At 40.7% G+C, this 23,276-nt stretch overlaps 1 protein-coding gene across 4 annotated transcripts; it reads left to right on the top strand.

The window, feature by feature from the left end:
* Nucleotides 1-94: 94 nt before the first annotated feature.
* mtf1 (metal-regulatory transcription factor 1) lies at nucleotides 95-23,244 on the top strand. Of its 4 annotated transcripts, none has more exons than XM_031289496.2 (11): nucleotides 95-171; nucleotides 2,611-3,151; nucleotides 8,196-8,434; nucleotides 9,827-9,958; nucleotides 10,237-10,310; nucleotides 16,314-16,447; nucleotides 16,929-17,006; nucleotides 17,173-17,266; nucleotides 17,355-18,022; nucleotides 19,261-19,330; nucleotides 20,017-23,244. In XM_031289496.2, the coding sequence occupies exons 2-11, from the start codon at nucleotides 2,675-2,677 to the stop codon at nucleotides 20,496-20,498; spliced, it is 2,448 nt and encodes an 815-aa protein (XP_031145356.1). In that variant the 5' UTR covers nucleotides 95-171; nucleotides 2,611-2,674; the 3' UTR covers nucleotides 20,499-23,244. The 4 variants fall into 4 exon arrangements, with proteins under 4 accessions (XP_031145356.1, XP_035862472.1, XP_035862471.1 ...); XM_036006578.1 differs by lacking the exon at nucleotides 95-171 and adding an exon at nucleotides 668-951; XM_031289503.2 differs by lacking the exon at nucleotides 95-171 and adding an exon at nucleotides 1,337-1,681.
* Nucleotides 23,245-23,276: the final 32 nt, after the last annotated feature.

Here is a 23,276-nt window from a genome sequence, read left to right as displayed (position 1 = left end):
CAAAAGTCACATACTTAGAAGAATAACATTTTATGTTTTAATTTAACATTAAGAATTATATTTCCCATAATTCATCACGAATGGCTGTGAGTGACGTTGGTATCCTAGGGAGGGGATAGGAAGAAAGTGCTAAACATCCAAAGCCTAGGGATAAGGCTTACATTTTAATAGGTAAATATATTTTAATGTAATTTCCTTGCAGTTGATGAACGTAAGCGTTAGCGCACTACTGGGTGTTAGTCAGTGTATCACTTGGTAACATAAAACTTGTTATCCTTGCATGGAAGATAGGTAATGTCAGCTGTCGAGAGTGGACTGGCAAACGTTACTAGCTAACGTTAGCTCCCTAGCTTAGCTGTGAGCCAAATTGTTGCATAGCTAGCAAAGCTATGCATGTGCAGTGATAACGTTAGTTGACTTGGCTTTTCATTTTGCTATTTGGCACTCACAAGCAAAATACAAAAACGGTTACTGTTATGTTGGCTCTGCAGTCAAGTGGCATAACGTTCAGAGTTGCTTATAACGATGGACGTATTATTTAATATACACGAACTAGCTACGGTTTGCCAAAAGGATTTCCTAGGATGGTATAGGCATGGACCGCCCTACTCTCCCTCTGATTGGCTAGTACTCGTTGCCTGCTTTGGTTGGGTTGGTTAGGTTTAGGCAAGAGGAGTGAGATTTGTTAGGGTAAGAATGTCAGGGTAAGCTAATCAGAGGCACAGTAGGGCGGAACATGCCTTTGCCATCCTAGGGAAAAAAATACTCGCCTACGGTTTGATATGATTTGTAGCAGGAAGCTAGCGACATATCTCTGATGCTAGTAACGTTAACGATGTGACCGAGATGTATTCTGTGAAATAACGTCAGGTCAGTATCAACCAGCGGAATGTTACAAAGCCTGCATGATGGTGCACTGGTAACAACCTCAGTACCGTGACATTAAGTTCGGTAAGCGTTACTATATTGTGTGTCAAACGGGGTAAACTTGGCAGTTACTGAACGACGCTGAAGTTAGCTTCCGAATTGACAGTTAAGGGAAAACCTAAGGGAAAGCTTATATTGACAGCGTCCAATTTGGCAGTAAAGGTTAAGGGAAACATACCTAATATTGCTGACCGACTGGTCCTCATTTGCACCTCTTACTGTTGTGAAACATAGCTAGATGTATGAAAGCGTGGAAAACATTTTGGGTTCTGCTAACGTTAAATCATTAAAACTGTCTGAAACCCACTTTGAGAGATATGAAAGCTTTCTTCTATTTGAGAAAATACATTAAACATATGCAATAAATGGAAACAGGTATACTTTTTTTTATCTGGACCTGCTTTCACTAATGTTAAAGTCAGACAGCTTTAATGCTTTAGCTACCTAAAATGTCTGTAAGATGTGCAAAAAACGGAGCATCAGTCGCTCAGTAATCTCGCATTGCCAGACCTATCTCCACTGCGCTGCAGAGTCGCTCATCAATGCAAGTTATGTTTCCATTAAAAATAAACTGCGAAATCGGAAGCTAGCTAACTTCAGTGTTAAGTTTCACATTTCACTTAAGTTTCCCCTTAACTGCCGAATCGGAAGCTAACTTCAGCGTCATAGTCACTGCGTGTACATCAGGCCACTCTTGTGTTTGTAAACGTAAGCTAGCCGTGTCGAGTATGGAAAAGTTAACTGGCATTGTCCTGTGAGTGTGACATCTTTCATACGTTACTCATTACGTTTTTATAAAAGGTAGCCTGAGGAATGTTAATCGATTGGTCATGTCAGTAGCCGCTACTATGTCGTGAAATCAGAAAGTTCTAGATCTCGGTGTGGTCTCTGTAACGTTAGTTTCCCCTAACGGGGCTAATGTGTCCTATTGACCGCTGGCTTACTGTAGGACGCATCCGTTTTTTCAGTACTGACAATAATTAACCTTCTTTTGATTGACCCACGGACGTATTTACATTGGTGTTTAGTATAATCAAAGCCCCACGCTAGATATAGCACACATATTTGTGGCTGTGTCTAGCCAGTTGCTGGTAATTGTTCTTTTCTGTCAGAACAGGCCTTCAAGATGCATTGCTCTCTATTAGGTGTTATGATCAATCTAAACATTTTCTCAAATTTACATGCTGAGCTCTTTTAACAAGGCAATGTGGCTCTCTATTTTGAATTGATGGCCACTCATCTCATCTACTGCTACGTTAGATCGGGGACTTTTCCAAGCCTCTCAGATCATTTGGGACAGAATTGCATACTGTCCATGAAGAAGCAGCATTCAGGTTTATTTTTTTTTACATCATATATCTGGAACAAACTCCCAGAAAACATGAGATCTGCTCCAACTCTGTTCTTTTTTAGACATTTCTGTTTGGCACTGCCTTTTATTAAATCAAACTTAGGACTATTAATTCATATCATGCACTTCATTCTAATTGCACTGTAATTTTGATTCTTCTGTTTATCTGTTTGATTTTTATTCGATATGTCCATCTTCTCTTTTATTTTACTCATTTTAAACCCTGTTATGTGTCTTTTAATAACACATTGTGTCTCATATCCTTTTTATGCCATATGTAAGCTCTTTGAATTGCCACATAATACTAATAATTTAGCAAATTTATATTGCAGGTTGTAGTGTTAACAGTGCTAGTGTGCAGTCCTCCTTGCCAAGGAAGGAGAGGCACCAGGGACCATGAGTGAGAATGGCCCTCATACGTCGGCGTCAATGTACTTTGAGGTGGAGGTGGATCACCTGGAGCGGGACGACGACGACGACGAAGAAGAAGAAGACAAGAACCACTTTGACAAAGATGATGACCTGATCGCTGAGCCTTCAACGTCCGCTGGTCGGGTGTACGACCGCACCACAGTACTCATTGAGCGGGACCCTATCCGGCTAGATGAGGAGGGCGAAGAAGAGGGTCACTGTGGAGGGGACGAAGACGGGGTCACCTTCCTAACTGAAGGGGAAGGTGATGGAGATGAGGAGGATGTCTCGCTGGCTTTTATGAACGACCCTGACGGCATGTCACAGGGTTATGTGCACCACACCATTTCTCCAGACCAGATCCAGTTCACAATTAATCCCGGCTCCACCCGCATGCCACGCAACATAGAGGGGGCCACCCTCACCCTGCACTCTGAGTGCCCAGAGACCAAGCTGAGAGAGGTAAGCCTAATAAGTGTATCTCCTCCAAATGTAAAGGATTTACAGCGCCTACATACTGATGAAATGTGTACATGCTCAAAAGTTCTCAAAAATATATCTATTTATTTTGAGTGTTCAGTCTGAACACAGCTGTACAGTGATTTCAATAAGCAGTTTCTTTTTGGATCAAGGTTTTATGCTTCTATTCAGTAACATATGCTGCAAAATAATTTTCACACCACTTACAACAGACATGACGGTAGATAGAATGTGGTCAGCTGTTAATGCTAAGGATTGATGCTCAGTTTTGTTTGGTTACTGCTGAAGTTTTTGGTTTGGTTTGTGGAGGCTCTTCCAGTCATTCCAGCTAATTGCTCAACAGAACAGCAGATTGTTTGAAGACCAATCTGACATGCCTAATGGCCTTACAAACTGTACAATTTTTGATGTAACAGTATAGCAAGTGTTATTGTCTACATGCTTCTCCTCAGTGAAATGCAAAGTACTATTGCAAAGTCCTTGCTGAATAAGTGTTAGGGTGCTAAAGGACTGCGGGGGAAAAGTCCTGTGTTTAGTCAGTTGTTTCAGATGATGCACACTATATACCTATCAAGGATATGCCACATACAGTTGTATGAGAAGTTGTTAATTAATTACCTGTTTCCTCAACATCTATTATAATGAAGACTCTGAGGTTAGTAATAAAAATCCGGTTCCTGGTGGGGTTTAAAATAAATGTAACCCATTACAGTTTGTAATGTTTATATTGAATACTGTAAGACTATACAGTATTTTAATAAAGACATATCTACAGCTGGATGTGAATAGTAGCATCATTAGATGGCTGGAGTGCTGAAGTGAATGCAGTGTTTTCCCCTAATGTTAATACAGAGACCCCACAAGGGAGTACTTTCTCTCCAGTGCTGTTTTTAATCTTGACTTTTTCTAATGACATAGCCAGTGTTGGTTTGATCACTGAATATGAGACAAGGTATTGTGGATGGAATGGACTGATCACTCTGTTAGTTGGTGTCAGCCCAGTTTGGGCCACTGAGAAAAAAAGATCTTGGAACCTTGTAAAAACTAAGAAAAATAATTGTGTTTTAGACCCCACTGCCATCTGTCATTGAAGTTGTGGATGAAAAACCTACACATTTCTGTAGACAGTATAGAAACTGGTTCTCTTTTATTTTAAAATTTGTGGGGAATTTGTGATACTACTTTTTTTCTTGTCTGTAAATGAGAAGAAACTGCACTGATGGTTAATATTTCCTGCTCCACCAAAATGGTGCAACACTGTTCTGATGGTTCTGAGTCACAAGAAAATGACAATTCTTGAGGATGTATCACATCCCCTTTTTAGTGAAAATTATGTGTTGACATAAGGTTGAGCAGAATAATATCACTAAACAAACAAAATATGATTGTGTGTGTGTGTGTGTGTGTGTGTGTGTGTGTGTGTGTGAGAGAAAGGAAGTTGGCCTGTATCTGTCTGTGTTATTGCTGTACGACGAGCAAGGTGTTTGTTTGATTTTTATGTAATGTTCGATTGTCTTGATCACTAAAATCACTTAATGTGTAGTAAACTGAAGCCGTCACATCCTGCTAATATGAATATGAGCACACTGTGATGTGCTAATTATTTTATGTGCATTCAATTCAGTGTGTATTCAGTGTCATTTTAGCCAGTCTTTGAAAAGCATGACAAGAGTAGAGCTGACCCAAGAGTGGCTATTTCCTGTTAACAGCAAATCGAAGATTCCAGCCTCTTGTTCAACAGGTGTCAAGAAAAAACCTAATGACAAGCAACGTCAAGCACTTAGTGATATTGCTGTAAATATACTCCCATAACCATTTAATTTGTAATGGAGTGGTCTTTTTCCACTATGCATGTGGGAGACCAAAGCATACGATGCTCTGTCACAATGATCAAACTGATGGTGGAGAAGAGTCACGATGGTGTGGGAGATGAATACAGTACTGAGCTGCAAGCTTTAGCAGGCCTCCTACAGTGGCTTTGCATGGATGGTAAAGAAATGATCTCTCCCACATCCTTAAAATCAAAATGAATAGCCTTAGACTACCCATCACTCAGATTAATGTTTGTCTGACTGACAGGAAGTTTACTCCGCTTTATATCACTTTCACTGTATGTATCCTTTTCATGGTGTGATTAGGTGTGTTTGAGGATGTGTCCTGAAGTGAAGCATTGAGACTGTAAGGATGAACAACGTAGGGTTTTCACTAGGGGTGCACGATTCGATTCGATATTGATTTTTGATTCAAAAACGATTCTCGATTTAAAAAAAACGATTCACAGTATGTAAATGTAGTTACTTTTCCCGTGTGTGTGTGTGTGTGTGTGTGTGTATATATATCTCTTAGTACATGTGGATTTTTTATTTAGTATCTTTTATTGTCCATATTATTCATGTGGATTTGTTTGTTATTTTAACATCCTGTTATGATGTATGTGTATGTTGTGTGTGTGATGTCTGTAAGCTACTTGGACCTTGAATTTCCCCTTGGGATCAATGAAGTATCTATCTATCTATGATGTGATTGCAGTAGACATACAATAAAAACTATTTTTTTTTAATATATATATATATTAGGGCTGTCAATCGATTAAAAAATGTAATCTAATTAATTACATACTCTGTGATTAATTAATCGAAATTAATTGCATACATAATTAACGGTGCCTGGAAAAACAAGAAGGGTACTAAACAACAGTCGACGACATTAAAGAAGGCTTGCTTATTGCTAAGGCCATATGGTCAAAATGGAATGATTTGATAATAATGTATAACAATAACTTATTTCAATAATAAATTGCTGCTGAATGACAAAAACAACCACCAGATGGGAAAAGGACATTTAACAATAACTTCGAATGCACCACGAGGCTGTAGTTTACCAGTTTCATCGAACGCACCGTCTGTGTTGTTTTTCCGACAACGGCAGTTGCAGATTGTTACATGTGTTGGAATCCTCTACAGTAAAATACAGTCACACTTTACACCGTTTAGCGTTAGCTGTCAGCATTTTAACCGTTTTTAATCCAGCTACTAGCTAGCGGTAGGCTAACGTTAGCTGCTGTCGAGTATAGTGTTAACTAGCGTCACGTGCAGCGGTGTTTCTGTTACCTGTATCGTCTGTTTCAGAGCATCAGAGAGCAGACATATCAGTGGCACCAGATTTCAGTAGCCAACCCTATTCAGGAAGAAGATTTTTACAAGTAAATGTTCCAGTTAATGATCCAGGCAGCACATTCTCGTCTCCCTCCTTCATTTTACAGGCCAATGGTGGCTAGAACGGCTCCGGGTCAAACGTCAATATGGAATAGATTAATCTGCGTTATTTTTTTTAACACGTTATTTTTTCTCAGATTAATTAATCGAAATTAACGCGTTATTTTGACAGCCCTAATATATACATTTTTTATATATATAATATATAGAATCGGTAGAGCTTGAATCGCGATTCAAATACAAATCGATTTGTTTGCACACCCCTAGTTTTCACTAATGTGCCAGTTATTTTACAAAAGGCAATCACTTGCACCATAAGAAATGTTAAACATCAGAAACTTGAGTTTTTGCTTATAAAAAGAAATATTAACATGCATTAGCACTTAACTGCTATGTGTAATATCATTCACAGTCAGGCAGTTTTTAATAAATAGCTTAAAACTTAGTTTGAATTTGACATCAGGCCCTTCATAAAAATGTCATTACAGTTGGCTTGCTTTCTTGGAAATTGTGCTGCAATTTTAGCTGAAACTCAACTGATCTCAGAGGTCTTCATCAAAATGAAGGCGTCATAAACATGCATTAGACGTCTCTATATTACTTTGTGTAAAAATTACATTACAGTAAAATGTTTTCTCTCAATTCTCCCACTTTGCTGGCTACTCAGCAGTCAACTACCTGATCTATTACGGCCGTGTCATGTTAATGGGAAAAGATTTAAAAAGATCCGTGAAGGCTGATTTCTGCGTCGAATCGACGGCGTACCCCCGCAGACCCCTCTGCGTCGCCGCGAACACCCCTCCGAGCCCTCCGCCGTAGCTCGACGTGCACCTCCAAAAATGTGTAACTTTGCGTCGAGGCGACGCAGACCGCAAGGACTATGATTGGTCAACTCGTCCTGTGTGTTGATAGTCTGTGTTTCAAGCAGCCTACTGTGGGGAGTAGCAACATGCTAGTTCACTAACATAAGCTTTGCAAATGAACTCAGACATATTTTGGTTACAATGACAGCGTTATCCGTTTGTAAAGTGTCTATATGTCAGTAACATTTTGAAATTAGCACTTCGCCAGCAAGCAGTACTTTGTGGGCAGTTGTGCTAAAGTTTGCTTGCTAACATAACATAAACTGGCTGGCAGACACCTCACAAATAACCTCAGACTTATCACCCCCTAGCATTATGGCGGTGAAATGCACCGCGATGCAAAGCAACCCTGACGCAGAACTCCAAAAGGGTCACGACGCTGTAGGAGCGATGACGTAGCTATGCCGTGGAGTTGACGCAGAAGCATAAAACAGCCTTTAAGAGGGTCAGGACAGTGAGTTACAGGAATAATGTTCGCTGAGAAAGGGGATCCTCTCATCGACCACACGCTTCCTCCTCCTGACTTTGTGTTCAACACAGGATACCATTTTTTGAAAAAGAGAATGAACTGCTTTTATCCACATTGCCCCAGGGCTTTTGTGTGAGAAGAGAGCAGGAGACTGCCACACTGCAGCTGAGATTGGCGTTGTAAAACAGACTTGAATGGGATGTATTGCATGAGGGGTTTCTCCTCATCGCTATTCTTTGTGCTCACCCACTTCATGTGCTGACAGGTAGCTGAGTCATTGAGTTCAGGTCCCGTCTGTAAGGTCATACCAAGTCAGACTTCATCGTATGGCCAAGCTGGTTATTACTCAAAAAGCCGGTTGAAGACTATTTCATTGATTTTTAAGGGAGTTAATGTTATATTTGTCCTCAGATTCAGGATTATTTCATACAGTAGAGTTGAATTCAAACATGTCCCCCTCCTCTTCATTTCTCTGTCAGGTGAAGCGCTACCAGTGCATGTTCGAAGGCTGCACCAGGACGTACAGCACAGCAGGAAACCTGCGAACACACCAGAAGACGCACCGAGGCGAATATACATTTGTGTGTAATCAACAGGGCTGTGGAAAGGCCTTTCTCACCTCTTACAGCCTTAAGATCCATGTCCGTGTTCACACCAAGGAGAAGCCGTTTGAGTGTGATGTGCAAGGCTGTGAGAAGGCCTTCAACACGTTATACAGGTAAGCCTTTACAGAATAAATAATTACTTTAAACAGCTTTGTTGTGTTTTATTTCTCATCATGGGTGATATTCAGATCATTATCACCACTGTAGGTTCTGTTAGCAGTGTCTAGAAACTGTAGTATAAGTAGTGCTGGGTATTGGTTTAATAAATTACGATAGCAGTACCAACAAAAGTACCTTTTTAAGGGATACGGATACCAATAAGAGTACTTAATTTAAAATAATCCTTTCACATTTTATGCATTTATCAGACATCAGAGGTGTGTAGTATAGCCATACTTTTGAACGTTTTGGTGGCAATTACACCACACTCAACTTCGCCTCACCACACACTGTATTGGTTGTAGCTGCTGTGGTAGTGGGCCAATCACACGTGGCATTAAATCAAAGAACACTTGCGCTGATTGGCTGCGATCAAAACCGAATAGTCATTTTTTTATGGGTACAAAAAAGATTAAATGCTGGTATTGTATGACTGAAGAATTCAATACTACTTGGTACTAGGTTAGTTTGATACCTAGTCCTAAGTATAACTAATCAAGATTGGATTGTGTCATCATGATACAAAGTCAATTATGAGGCAGGTCCTACCATAAAGTAAATGGCCTAACTAGTGTTATCAACATACTGGCATGTCTGTTTTATTCAAATAATACAATGTGAGATGGACACAATAAGTAATTTAAGTAAGTTTTTACTTTGCATTTATCTGCCCCTTATCGCTCAACTACAAATGTTGGTGAAGAGGCAAGTTTGGTCATTAAAGATGCATCTTATAATGAGGTAAATCTGCTGTCTGAACTGTCCGAGATTGATACTGCAGATGATTATATATTTTTGACAGCACTAGGCCCAATTACAGTTTAAGTCCTTTGACTTTGACCAATGCCAGGCATGCTTTTTGTTTGTAGCATTTTCACTGTTCAGATGTTGCTGTATTTTGCTGTGATCTCAAGCAGTTCACACACGAGCCCTCTGGTCTGTATTGGTTCAGTTGCTCTGACAACATGTCCGGGGCTTGGTGGAGCTGTGCCACTGCCATCAATTCCCTGTCAGAGGCTTGTACTCAAGGCAGCCAACCAATGCCACACATGGGTGGATTCTCTTTTTAATAACATTACTTTCCTTTCCCCATCTACCATACCACCCAGATTCTCTATACGACTTCATTGACAGAGTGTGTACTTGGTTCAGTCGCTTTCCCTTTCTGACTAGATTCTGTTGTCATCTGAATGTGGACTCACTCAACTGTCTTTTTATATGCGCTTTAGACATTCATAAAATAAGTGCAACACAAATGAGCACATTTAATGCCACTGTGGTTAGTTTGTTTCTCTCTGCATGTCTTCCATTGTGGTTTAATGAATCACACTTGATTGTCTCTGCAGACTAAAAGCACACCAGAGACTTCACACAGGCAAGACATTCAACTGTGAATCAGAGGGATGCACAAAGTACTTTACCACACTTAGCGACCTGAGGAAGCACATTCGCACACACACTGGGGAGAAGCCATTCCGGTGAGCATTTCCATTATCACACGGAGATCTGTGATACTAATAGATACTCACAGACATCTCTTTTAGTCTGTTTTAGTGTTTGCTTGTCTACACTAATCAAATGTTTAGGGTTTTTTCATATTCAAAATTTTTACCCTTACTGTTGTTTTGGGAGCTGCATTTTGGTTAAGCAGAGGCCCGAAATATTCAGCACATAAGTTTCCCAATTTATCACTGTTGTCTATTTGCATCGGGTCCTAAGCATTCCTGACATGGGTTTTTTCTGTCTTTGCCTTCAGGTGTGACCACGATGGCTGTGGCAAAGCCTTTGCTGCAAGTCATCACCTAAAAACACATGTACGGACACACACAGGTACATATTACTGGTTTGTTTTATGTAACCTTGATTTTTCTAAGGAAGCTTGAACAAGGACATGTTTTCAGCTATGCCTGATTTGCATTTACATTGTCACCAGTGCCTCCCACACATAGTTAATCTGAATATCCCAACCAAATGGGTTTTTCTTGCAGCCAAAACATTTTTATGTGGTTTTGTTTTTACTGTCTTCCTTTCAAAAGTGAACTTAAAAAAAACGACTGTGGGCATGTGTACTTGTAATGATTGGACAAATAATTTCCCTAATTGTTGTTGGCTGTGCTCCTTGACCCGATGGCTTAGAAGCTAAGTTAAAAATAATACATTTTAGTACTATATTTAATGTTCAAACTGATTTGACTTTATTGTTTGTTTTTTTTTTGCAAATATTCACTGATTTTGAATTTGATGCCTGCAACACGTTCCAAAAAAGCTGGGAAAGGGGCATGTTTACCACTGTGTTCTTTTAACAACACTCAATAAGCGTTTGGGAACTGAGGACACTTTTTGTTGAAGCTTTGTAGGTGGAATTCTTTCCCATTCTTGCTTGATGTACGACTTCGGTTGTTCAACAGTCTGGGGTCTCTGTTGTTGTATTTTGCACTTCATAATGCGCCACACATTTTCAATGGGAGACAGGTCTGGACTGCAGGAAGGCCTGTCTTGTACCCGCACTCTTTTACTATGAAGCCACGCTGTTGTAACACGTGCAGAATGTGGCTTGGCATTGTCTTTCTGAAATAAGCAGGGACGTCCCTGAAAAAGACGTTGCAGATGGCAGCATATGTTGCTCCAAAACCTATATGTACCTTTCAGCATTAATGGTGCTTTCACAGATGTGCAAGTTACCCATACCATGGGCACTAACACATCACAGATGCTGGCTTTTGACCTTTGCGCTGATAACAATTTGGATGGTCCTTTTCCTCTTTGGCCCTGAGGACATGACGTCCATGATTTCCAAAAACAATTTGAAATGTGAACCACAGCACACTTTTCTACTTTGCGTTAGTTCATCTCAGATGAGCTTGGACCCAGAGAAGCCGGCGGCGTTTCTGGGTGTTGTTGATATATGGCTTTCGCTTTGCATGGTAGAATTTTAACTTGTAGATGTAGTGACGAACTGTGTTAACTGACAATGGTTTTCAAAAGTGTTCCTGAAGCCACGTGGTAATATCCTTTTACGTAATAATGTTGGTTTTTAATGCAGTGCCGCCTGAGGGATCACAGGCATTTAATGTTGGTTTTCAGCCTTGCCGCTTACGTGCAGAGATTTCTCCAGATTCTCTGGATCTTTTGATGATATTATGGACTGTAGATAATGAAATCCCTAAACTCCTTGCAATTGTACGTTGAGAAACATTCTTGAACTGTTGGACTATTTGCTCACACAGTTGGTAACAAAGTAGTGAACCTCGCCGCATCCTTGCTTGCTTTTATACCCAATCATGACCAATTAACCTGTTCACCTGTGTAATGTTCCAAACAGGTGTTTTTTGAGCATTTGTCAACCTTCCCAGTCTTCCGTTGCCCCTCTCCCAGCTTTTTTGGAATGTGTTGCAGGCATGAAATTCAAAATGAGTGAGTATTTGCAAAAAAACAAACAAAGTTTATCAGTTTGAAAATTAAATATCTTGCCTTTATAGTGTATTAAATTAAATTAGGGCTGCAACAACGAATCGATAAAATGTGATTATTAAAAAAGTTGGCAACGAATTTCATTATCGATTCGTTGTGTCGTGCGACACGCCACTCAGTCGCGGAGATTGCAATTGAGTTGAGTGCCGTGCGGTGCGGTGCGGAGCGGCATGGAGCGAAAGAGAAGAAAAAAGAGCAGAGCGGGGGTAGAGGAAATACGGAGAGAGACCGGACCCTTAATGTTGTTCTGAAACACATGGCGGAGGCAGAGAAATCAGTACCACCTAAGTCATCCAAGGTGTGGGAGAATTCACACTAAATAAATCAAAAACGTGTTAATTGCAAGATAAGCAAACGCGACATGGCACGGGCGCACCACGGTGATGATTCAGCACCTAAAACGTAAACATGTTGGAGTCCTTGATGAGGAGGAAGGGAGTTCAACAGCAGGGTAAAGTCACTACACAATCCTACTTTTGTTCCGTTTTGAAGTGAGGAACGTAACGTCCCTCCAGTAGCTCTTCTGGTGCTGGTGTGGTGTTTACTCGTTATCCAGCTGACTAGCATGACAAGCTAGCGTTAGCTCGTTAATAACAGTAGTAAAGCAGGACTAAAGGCACGTTTTTATTCACTCGCCTTTTTTGGCCTATTAATTTTTCAATCTATTGTCATATATATATTCTGTGCTTTGTCCCATATCAGTTATTGTTGACATATATTTGTGTGTGTTGTACTTTTTAATTTCATTTTAAAGTTCTTTTATAGCACTTGGTCATCTTAAGCTGTTTAAATGTGGTGTACAAATGAACTTAACTTGCACTTACTACAATGATGGTAATAATTTAATGAATAAGCTTCAAGTGTGTGTGTGTGTGTGTGTTGTCTGTATCTGCTCTTTGAGTTACTTACCTTTACACAACTATTAACTAAAACAAGTATGTATGTATGTATTGAGTTGATGTAAATTAATGCTTTTTTGTTTTTTTATCCGATTAATCGAAAAAATAATCAACAGATTAATCGATTATTAAAATAATCGTTAGTTGCAGCCCTAAATTGAATATAGGTTGGAAAGGATTTGCAAATCATTGTACTCTGTTTTTATTTACGTTTAACACAACGTCCCAACTTCATTGCAATTGGGGTTTGTACTTTGACGTAATGTTTTTTTGTTTGGCAATGTGTTTGGCATTTATTTTATATCTCGTTAGTTTTGTGCAGAAGCCACTTTAAAAAACAATGTTTGCTTGAAAATAAGATTATGCATCTCAAGAGGTTTATCCTCACATCAGAGATGGGGACCCGAGTCTGAGACTCGGACTCGAGTCGCACAAACAGCTGACTTCAGACTTGACTCGGACTCGACCCAAAAGACTTCAGACTTGACTTGCGACTCGACCCAAAAGACTTCAGACTCAAGCTTCGAGACTCGTCAACAACCTGTTTTCATACAATTATTGCTTTTTAAATCTAAATGTATTCATGTATTTCTATTTTCTTTTATTGGCGCATATACGGGGAAACATATGACGAGCTGTATGCCCCTGCCCTTTGCCATAATGTGCAACGTAACGCATGCGCCTATGTGCGCGCACATATAAAAAAATGCATTGCAGATGGCGACACCAAGTCCTCCTGGAGTTGTGCCTTTTGTCATTAGTTTTGCTTTCAATAACTTGGTAAACAGTGGCAGTAAGCGAGCAGCTACATGCAAGGTGTGTGGCACCAAGATAAATGATGCCGGATCAACAACGTCGGACTTCATCAGGCGTCTCAAAACACATCCAAATAGGTCAGTCACTCACACGCTAATGTGAAAGAGATGTTACATTAGCATATATCGTCACAGGTAACAAGCTAACCATCACAAAGTGTTGTGCTAATTCTGGGAACAGGCAAATAGTATCTTTATAGTTAGTAGTTGCTGAGGCTCAGACATCCATGGCGCACAGGAGGCGGGACGCATAGATCCATCTCCCCAGGAACAAACGCTGTGCCGGGTGGGCAAACAAGGTGATGCGTAATTGATCCCGTGGATGATTTGTAGGCTATTAAGTGAACAAGGTGTACCCGGTCCACCAAACACTGGGCCGTCTTGACTGTCTTAATTCTGCACATATTTCTGTTACTGTAGTCCTATTTACTATTTCATTATTTCATCCATGCGTGGCGCAGCGGATCCGTGCACAGTCACCTGCCGTGGAGACGCTGGCCTCACTAACCTCTCCTCCTCTGAGTCGGGTCTCCCTCGCGCTGGACTCAGTTTCACTGAGCGTACTAACACTTAAAAAATAAATGGCATTACATCAGTGAGTTCAAACTGCTTATTGTGCATAATTTGGACTGACACTGAGATGCATGTTGTTCTGTAACTGGTGTGGCGCTGCCACTTTTCTCTTGATTTCCACTTTGACATTTTTTTGAGTGAAAGAGACGTTACATTTAGCATATATCATCACAGGTAACAAGCTAACCATTGCAAAGTGTTGTGCTAATGCTGGGAACATGCAAATTGTATCTTTATAGTTGTATCCATATGATGTGACAGCTACAGGACATGCTTTGAATTCATAAGATTTAACAATACAGTGTTAGGGACAGATCAGATGGCCAGAGACTTGAGACTTGACTTGGACTTGACTTGGACTCATGGCAAAAGACTTGAGACTTGACTTGAACTTGCCCCTCAAAGACTTGAGACTTGACTTGGACTCAAGGTCAAAGACTTGAGACTTGACTTGGACTTGCAAAAAATGACTTGTGAACATCTCTGCCTCACATAAAAATTAAATTAAAAAAATAGGAAGTTCTTTGTCCAAATGCTTATATGCTTGTTCAGGGAGGGGAGGGCCAGCTTCTATACAGATACTCACTCCTGTCCAGGTTGTTTTTAATATGTGGTATCAGGCCATCATTCTTTTAAAATTAGACCTGTTCCAACTTGTTGCGGAATTTCCAGCTTATGAACTCATGCTATGTAAGTTGAAACAGTGGTACCCAGGTGTCATTCAGGTCAGTGTCCAACATAACCTCATAACCTTTCCAGGCAGAGAAGTACTACAACTTTGTGCCTCCATAGATGACGGGAGATGTAGTAGCTGTATGATAAGACAGTGCTGCTCACCCTTAGCCTCGTGAGACCGTCCTGATCTCGCGTGCTCCAGTTTTTCACTCGCAGATCAGTCTGGCATCTTGAGACAGAAAATTTGGAGCCGTTCGCCAAACGACCGACTAATCAGCGTGAAGCGCAACGAGAAGCGACTGTTCAGTCTAAACAACATGGCGGCTTCCACAGATGAGATGAGCGTAGCTATCGCGCAAGTTTTATCCGAATTAGAAAGTATTCCTTCATTGAAAGAAGAGCAAAAAATGTCACTGGAGGCTTTTCTCGGAGGAAAAGATGTTTTTGCTCTTCTCCCGACTGGTTTCGGCAAGAGTTTGATATATCGTTGATCTGATTGGTTGATTTGGCCCGTCTATCACCAACATAGGTGGTGATAGACAGATGGTTTATCCAGTCAGCTAACCAGTATTTTCGCCCCTTCCCAAAAGTTCTCCAACGGAAAGTTCCCAGATGGATATGCCGAGCAAATGCGAAGCAATCCATCTGGCGGAGTCAGGTTAGCCCACCCTGCCAAGGCCATAGAGAAAGTAAACGCATAACAAATTTAGTCTGTGTTGAGATTTGGGCGCCCGCAGTATCTTTGTTTACTCTGAAGGTTCAGCTAAGCGTAACACCTCCAGAGTTTAAATACACCGTCAGGAAGACAGGAACTTCAGAAGTTGGGATGGCACCCACACTGTACTGTGTGATCCTAAATTCTCCTCAATTGAGTGTTCATTAAATGCTCCTGTGTAATTCATCAAAGTCTTCCGAACCTTCTTCACGTATGTGAAATGAGTTGTGTTGCTCCTGAGTTTTTCCTTAACACACCTTGGGTTTTTATTGCTATGTATCCAACGGAATCTCCTGTTGAATGAAAACAAAAGTAAAACATTAGATTCTACGGCTTGCCTGTGTTTACAGTTGTGTGCATGCTATAAAACAATCAAATATAACATCCACCATTCAGTATTTTTCAGTTTAATTGTATCATAAATAGCAAAAGCCTCACTCTGGTGATGAAAAAGTAACTGCCAAAGTGCTGTAATTGACCAAATATTGTTTTAGTCTTTAATATAAATGCATGTACATTTTTAGTGTCTGCGATAGGTCATCATTACATTTCTTTGTAACATTTTCTCCAAAGTTAAAAAATGAAGTAGCAAATTTTATCTTGGCTTACATTTAAATGATTAAGCTGTACATATTAGCTCTTACCTGTACTTATGCTTCCCCCACTGTCTGTCCTCATTCTGTAGGGGAGAAGCCGTTCAACTGTCCCAGTGATGGCTGTGAGAAGACGTTTAGCAGCCAGTACAGTCTGAAGAGTCACATCCGGGGCCACGACAAAGGACAGCCCTTCACCGTCACCCTCACCCATCCGCTGTCTGAAGTGAGTCACAGTACAGCAACTTTGTCTCTCGATGTTGATACATGTTGTCCATGCACAGCCTGAGAGCAACATGACACTATGGTAGTGATAATTTTAACTTTATTAAAAACAAAATCTACACATCTGCATGATGTGGACGTTTGCGTATGTCTACAAAGACCTGAGTTAGAGGGGTTCACACTACACTGCATTAACCACCGAACATCTAAAAGTTATTATGAAAATAATTTAGCTTTAAATTAAACGACTTGTATAAAAACAAACTTTGCTTGTCCTCTTCAACGGAAAAGTTATTTTTTATGCCATTAATTATGTCATTACTTGCTAGTTTACCTTTTGTGGTTAATGGTTTCAAGTAAAATGATTTTGACAGTAACGTACAGTAGGTGTTGTACTCGTTTCCAATATCGTTTCCCTACAACGATTTGGTGCTTGATCCCATAGCAAGTTTAATCAGGTCCAATTCCTCTCTTAATTACAGGATGCAAATCACTCGCTGTGCCTCAGTGACTTAAGCCTCATCTCTACAGACTCAGAGCTACGAGAGAACATCCACAATGTAAGTCTGGCCTTTGCTTCAGCTTTGTCAAACAGACTTTGGATTGAACATGTTGAGCAGTTGTCAAGCTAGTTATGATGCAAATTTTCACTGTCAAGAATTTAGAGGCAAAACAAGAGTTTCTGGCTGTTGTGATACTTAGTAAAGTCATTTAATTGTATTACAGGCTCACAATTTGGACCTCAGCAATGTGAAAATCTTTGAGCTCATGTTCCAGAGTCCTGAAAATAGTGTCAGCCAAGATGATGCCCATCCCAACGGTCAGTGCTTTTTCGAAACCCGACAGCTTGAATTGTATTGAATGTTCTTGTTCACTGATGGGAGTTTTTTTTTTTTTTCCCTTGTCAGAGAGCCTTGCGGAATCCTTCAGCCTGGAGACGTCTACCCGGTCGGTAGTGACTGATGGATCGTCTCTCATCTCTTTCTCTCTCCATCCTACTTCCTCATCTCCCTGTTCCCACAAAACTGCAGTCATGGAGGCTCCTTCCCAGCTCAGTCAGAGCTCTTCCCCTCAGGCCTCCACCCCTGCCGCTGTCCCCGCCACTGTCAGCTCCACGCAGCCTCCGCCTTTCATGCAACTAACTGGGCCTCAGCAGATCTCCGATGTGCCTGCCCAGGCTTCTGTCCAAGCGCCAAACAATGTCACCCCCCAGCACTTTGTGGCACTGCCACCCACATTCCTGTCGTCTGATAGTGCCACCCAGACCACGCCTTTACCACAAGCCATCTCCACTCCTCTTCCAGTGGCTCCAGCACTGACCACCCCTGCACCAGGCACCGCCCCTATGTCTGTTGTTGCGGCCACCGCACCAGATGCTCTGGCAGCTGTATCTCAACCTGTGCCTTTGGCCAACATTCCTGCCCCCAGCCCTGGCCATGGTTTGGCTAACACCCCTGCCACCATCACCATAGCTCCCACCCCAAACCTGCTGCAGCCCAGCCTGGTCATGTCTGACCAGAACCTCCAGTGGATCCTCAGCAGTGCTGCCAACAGTCAGCAGAACCCAGAACAAACAGTGAGTAATGCTTCCACACAGAAATGGTGACTTGATTTGTACTAGCCCTAATTTTGTGATTTGTTCTTAAGTTCAAAAACACATTCCTACATGTGCAAAAGCCTAATTTAACAAACAAATATGTAAAGTAAACCAGTGGGGATAGCTAAGACCATGGTTAGCACTGACTATATTTGAATTAAGTGTAGCAAAGGAATAGGTGTTACTTTACACTCACCTAAAGGATTATTAGGAACACCTTAAATTAAAGTTACATTTCTCGTTAATGCAATTATATAATCAAACAATCACATGGCAGCTTTTTCAATGCATTTAGGGGTGTGGTCCTGGTCAAGACAATCTCCTGAACTCCAAACTGAATGTCAGAATGGGGAAGAAAGGTGATCTAAGCCACTTTGAGCGTGGCATGGTTGTTGGTGCCAGACGGGCTGGTCTGAGTATTTCACAATCTGCTCAGTTACTGGGATTTTCACGCACAACCATTTCTAGGGTTTACAAAGAAAGGAAAAACATCCAGTATGCGGCAGTCCTGTGGGCGAAAATGCCTTGTTGATGCTAGAGGTCAGAGGAGAATGGGCCGATGATTCAAGCTGATAGAAGATCAACTTTGACTCAAATAACCACTCGTTATAACCGAGGTATGCAGCAAAGCATTTGTGCCACAGCACACACAACCTTGAGGCGGATGGGCTACACCAGCAGAAGACCCCACCGGGTACCACTCATCTCCACTAAAAATAGGAAAATGAGGCTACAATTTGCACGAGCTCACCAAAATTGGAAAGTTGAAGACTGGAAAAATGTTGCCTGGTCTGATGAGTCTCGATTTCTGTTGAGACATTCAGATGGTAGAGTCAGAATTTGGCGTAAACAGAATGAGAACATGGATCCGTCATGCCTTGTTAACACTGGGCAGGCTGGTGGTGGTGTAATGGTGTGGGAGATGCTATCCTATCAATATGGGTCAACATTTCTAAAGAATGCTTCCAGCACCTTGTTGAATCAATGCCACAAAGAATTAAGGCAGTTCTGAAGGCGAAAGGGGGTCAAACACGGTATTAGTATGGTGTTCCTAATAATCCTTTAGGTGAGTGTATTTATCAATATTACTTTTAATAAAAAAAAACAGACACACCACACAGTTAGAAATCTGTTGCAAATCAACCTCATAGTACTCTAGCGTGTCCCCAGTTTTTTTCCATCCAGCTTCAACTGTGGTGTTGAACGTTTGTTTGCAGCCACATCAAGGAGCTCCAAAAGTGGAAAAAGTTTTCTTCACGACAGCCATACCAGTGGGAGGAAATCCTGGTAAGTCAATGGGTAGTAAATAAAAATATATTTTCATGTTTGGGACAAAAGGCTGTAATGAAATCATAGATTTGTTTTGACATCCAGTGCCCTGCTTAGCTTTAATAGGATTCATTAGATAGTAGAGTGGTGTCCAGTGAGCTCCACTAAAATACAGTCACAGTGGTTTTATTATACAAATGCAGTTCCAAGATGCTGATACTCAATAAATGCACTGTGCTAGAACAGTTAAAATGATATACCATTGTAATATGTAATAATAAAAATGACAAGTAAAGGCACAGGAGCAATAACATTAAAATATTCAGGATAGGAAGAGAACAAGTATTGTCGACTTACCGATTGACCTCTTGTTTCAGCTTTTTTATTATCCGCATTATCCTCTTCGAAAGAGTCATGACTAAGTTTAAACTCAGTTTAAATGCTGAGAAGGAACAAGATATAAACTGCTTTGAAAGTTGATGGAAAAAAGGTTTCCCTCCGTCACATTCTTCTATTTGTTGACCAAGAGGTCTATCAGTATGCGTGGCATCAACTCTGCTCTCTTCTCATTCAACAACTGATCAATGCCAACTTCTTACTAAGCAGTTAGTAATTTAACTTGGATATTCTTTGACACTTGGAAAGCAAATGTGTTTTTTTACTTCTGGTTTTCAGTGAACTTTCAATTGTGTTTCTGTTTTCAGGCAGCTCAGTCCAGCAGATCGGCCTCAGTCTGCCTGTCATCATCATCAAACAGGAGGAATCCTGCCAGTGCCAGTGTGCCTGCAGGGACGCTGCTAAAGACAAGGGTTCAAAGAGTGCCTCCTCCATTGTTTCAGCCCCAGCACAGCCGCAACCACCAGAGCCACCTCCTCCCCCACTATCACAACCCCCAGAGCCTCCACATCATTCAGCCACCTCATCTTCTTCATGCTGCCCCCCTGAGTCTTCCTCTAAGGTGGGTGAGGTGAGGCTGGAGGCACCCTCTTCTTCTTCCTCCTTCTCAGCTCAGACATTCTCCACGATAGGGAGCAGCACTGCCACAAACCCTTCCTCGTCTGGCGGGTTAGCCAATATGGATGTCTCGGACTTCCTTTCCCTGCAGAGCCCTGAGACAGCTGCCAACATTGAGGCTCTGCTGCTGGTCGCTGATGACTTCAACATGACCACTGATGGCAATCCTTAGATCCTGAGTCTGGCACCGTGTGTTTGTCTGTTGCGCCAACTCATCCACAGGCATCAATTCCTCCCACATCTCGAGTCATTCTTCACAGCGACGCCTCTTCTTTCTCCCTATATAGTGTGTGTATCAAACCCCCTGCACCTGCAGTGCATTCTGTTCTGTATAGCATTGTGCAACATATATATATATATATATATATATATATATATATATATATATATATATATATACACACACAAACTATGACTCATTTTTCTGTTGATTCATTACAGTAGTTGAGTTTTTAAAAACAGGATTAGTTTGCTTAATGAGATTTAGCAAAGTTAATGCCAATGAATGCAGGGAAAAGGCAGTAGATCCTTTGTTATCAACATAATCAAACTGTATATAATAACCCCTCGATGTCCACCCTGAATTGATTGAATGAAACAAATGAGTGTTGTCCAAGCACTGATAACTTAAGAGTTCCATTTCCTGATTTGAAGGCCAGACACCTGACCAGGAAAACAAAACGTGTCTGTATATCTTTGTACTGTACTACAGGTCCTAACATATGCTCAAAGCTGGTATGCAACTGACCAGAATGCACTGTATTAGAGGAATTTAATTGTATTGCTCCCAGTAAGAATTTGAAGCAGTTGGCCACATAGCCCCCCCCCCCCCCCCATATAGCGGTCATACAATATGAAGTGATTTCCTCAGTGTTTTTGTTTTCTAGGAAGACTAGTGTAGTCCAGAAAATGTGATTATTTTTTACTTCGAAAGTTATTTACTAATTGAGAAAAGAACCTGTGATCTGATCTGCCTGTCTTAAGTGAAATCAATAAGTTGCCTATAACTTAAACTAATTTAAAATTGTACATGTTAATTTATTTAAATACTTGATTCTTTCATTATACTGCTAATACTATTATCTTCAAGATAGCAGAAAAATCTATTAATTTATTCCAATCACTTGTATTTTCAAGTTGAGCTGTTTTTATGTTACTGAATTGCTTTTTTTTTTTTTTCAAAGAACGTAATGACATTGCTAAAAGCAAGTTTGAGAAAAGATTGTAGACTGCACAGTGAAACAAAATATCCTCGAGGATCTGCTTGTTTGCAAAAATTGTCGAGAATGAAACAGTAAGGAACTACTGTCAACATCCCATGTTTAATAGGGTTGTGACCCTCTCAGGGATGCATCAAGTCATAACTGATCCTGGTTCCATTCATTTGTTTCTCAGACATACGTTTTTCTCACTAGATGCCCCACACTTGCAGTCGCCCTACGTTTTGCTGCACTCTTCCCTGTTTATTGCACACTAACTTGTAAAGTGAGTAATCTGACAGCTTGTTAGCTGAGGTGCAGCACCACTACAGACTTTTTGTATACAACTGCTGTTAAAGTAGCATTTAAAAGATGGTGTCCTGGCGACAGTGTAAATACAGTACATTTCAGTGTAAACATATTTGAGAAACTTGTAGATTATTCTAGAATTTGTATTTTTGTATAGACTTTTGAATTACTAACTGAGTTTGAAGCTAATGTATATCCTCTACCCTTGTATTTTTCCCCAGTCACATTTATGCAGAGGATTTTTTTTTGCTGTGTTTAGTTGAATAGTTCTTCAAGCAGCTGGGCTTTTGTACAGTCCCCAAAGTAAGAAAATATATGTAACACATAGCCTCCTGCTGAGAGTACAATTTAACAGTATTGTTTCACACGGGACACAATGCAATGACAGAACAAAGGCATTATGCCCTGTATACTAGAGTGTAGAGGTACTTGGCCTTACAACATAACTGTTCTATGAGCCTCCTTGCCTTGACGGTCCCTGCTTTAGACAGACTTGCCATTAACACGCCAACACACTCCTCTTCGCTGAGTCTCGGGCAATCTTTTCAGCAGCAGACCACAATAAGGCAAAAGCATTGAGACAGAAAAGCTTCTGGTTTTCCTAGAAACTATTGTTTTCCAGCTGTGTGTTTGGAAAGTCATTCATGGATATGCAGCATAACTGATACAAGTGATGTGATTCTACATTTGAATTCCAGGTTGTAGGATCAGACCAAACTGACATGCTTTTGCATGTCACATAACTCATGCTTGGCTTTATTTTTGCCAAAATTTAGGAGGTGCCAAGAATGCAGTTAAGATATGAAAGGCTCCAGTCACACCTTGTGTGCTCTAAACCATTCCACATATGCAGTATGAGATATCAGGAGTGTCCCTACTTGGTTCAATTGGATTACAAAAATGTTGATCATTTACTCACCATTTCCTTGTTAAGGCACTCTGAAATTACTGCCAGAAGTCAAGTTCATACCATTAATATATATTCTTATACATGCATACTGTCAAAGAACAAAACTATGCAATTTATGTGCGGCATTCACCAGTTTAAATACTGACTCCAAGACAAAAATATTTAACCCTCCCTTCATTAAATGATACTCTGCCACAACCTTATATGCGGAACTCACGAGGCAAAAGTTGCCTTTCCAATGCATATGTTAAAAGCATGTTTCTTTAACTCCAGTATATTGCATTTCACATTCGGAGTGGTGTTCCCACGAATGTGGCACGGCACCACAGTGATCCTTTTACATGCTGTTGAAAACCAACTGGATTTGTTTGAAGTAGTGAATGAATGATTCTGTTTTAAGAATTATTTTTGGTCAAATGTACGCAGCTTTTTTTTTTTAATAAACGGTTCATTTGGGCTAACTCCATTTATGTAATCATCTCAGCCTTTCACATTTAAAATTTGATGTGGATTATTTGTTGGCTTATCTTCA

This window comes from Sander lucioperca, chromosome 10 (assembly GCF_008315115.2).
Source record: "Sander lucioperca isolate FBNREF2018 chromosome 10, SLUC_FBN_1.2, whole genome shotgun sequence".
NCBI lineage: Eukaryota > Metazoa > Chordata > Actinopteri > Perciformes > Percidae > Sander > Sander lucioperca.
The sequence above is the reverse complement of the archived record's forward strand: the minus strand, read 5'-3'. Positions and strand labels throughout refer to the sequence as shown.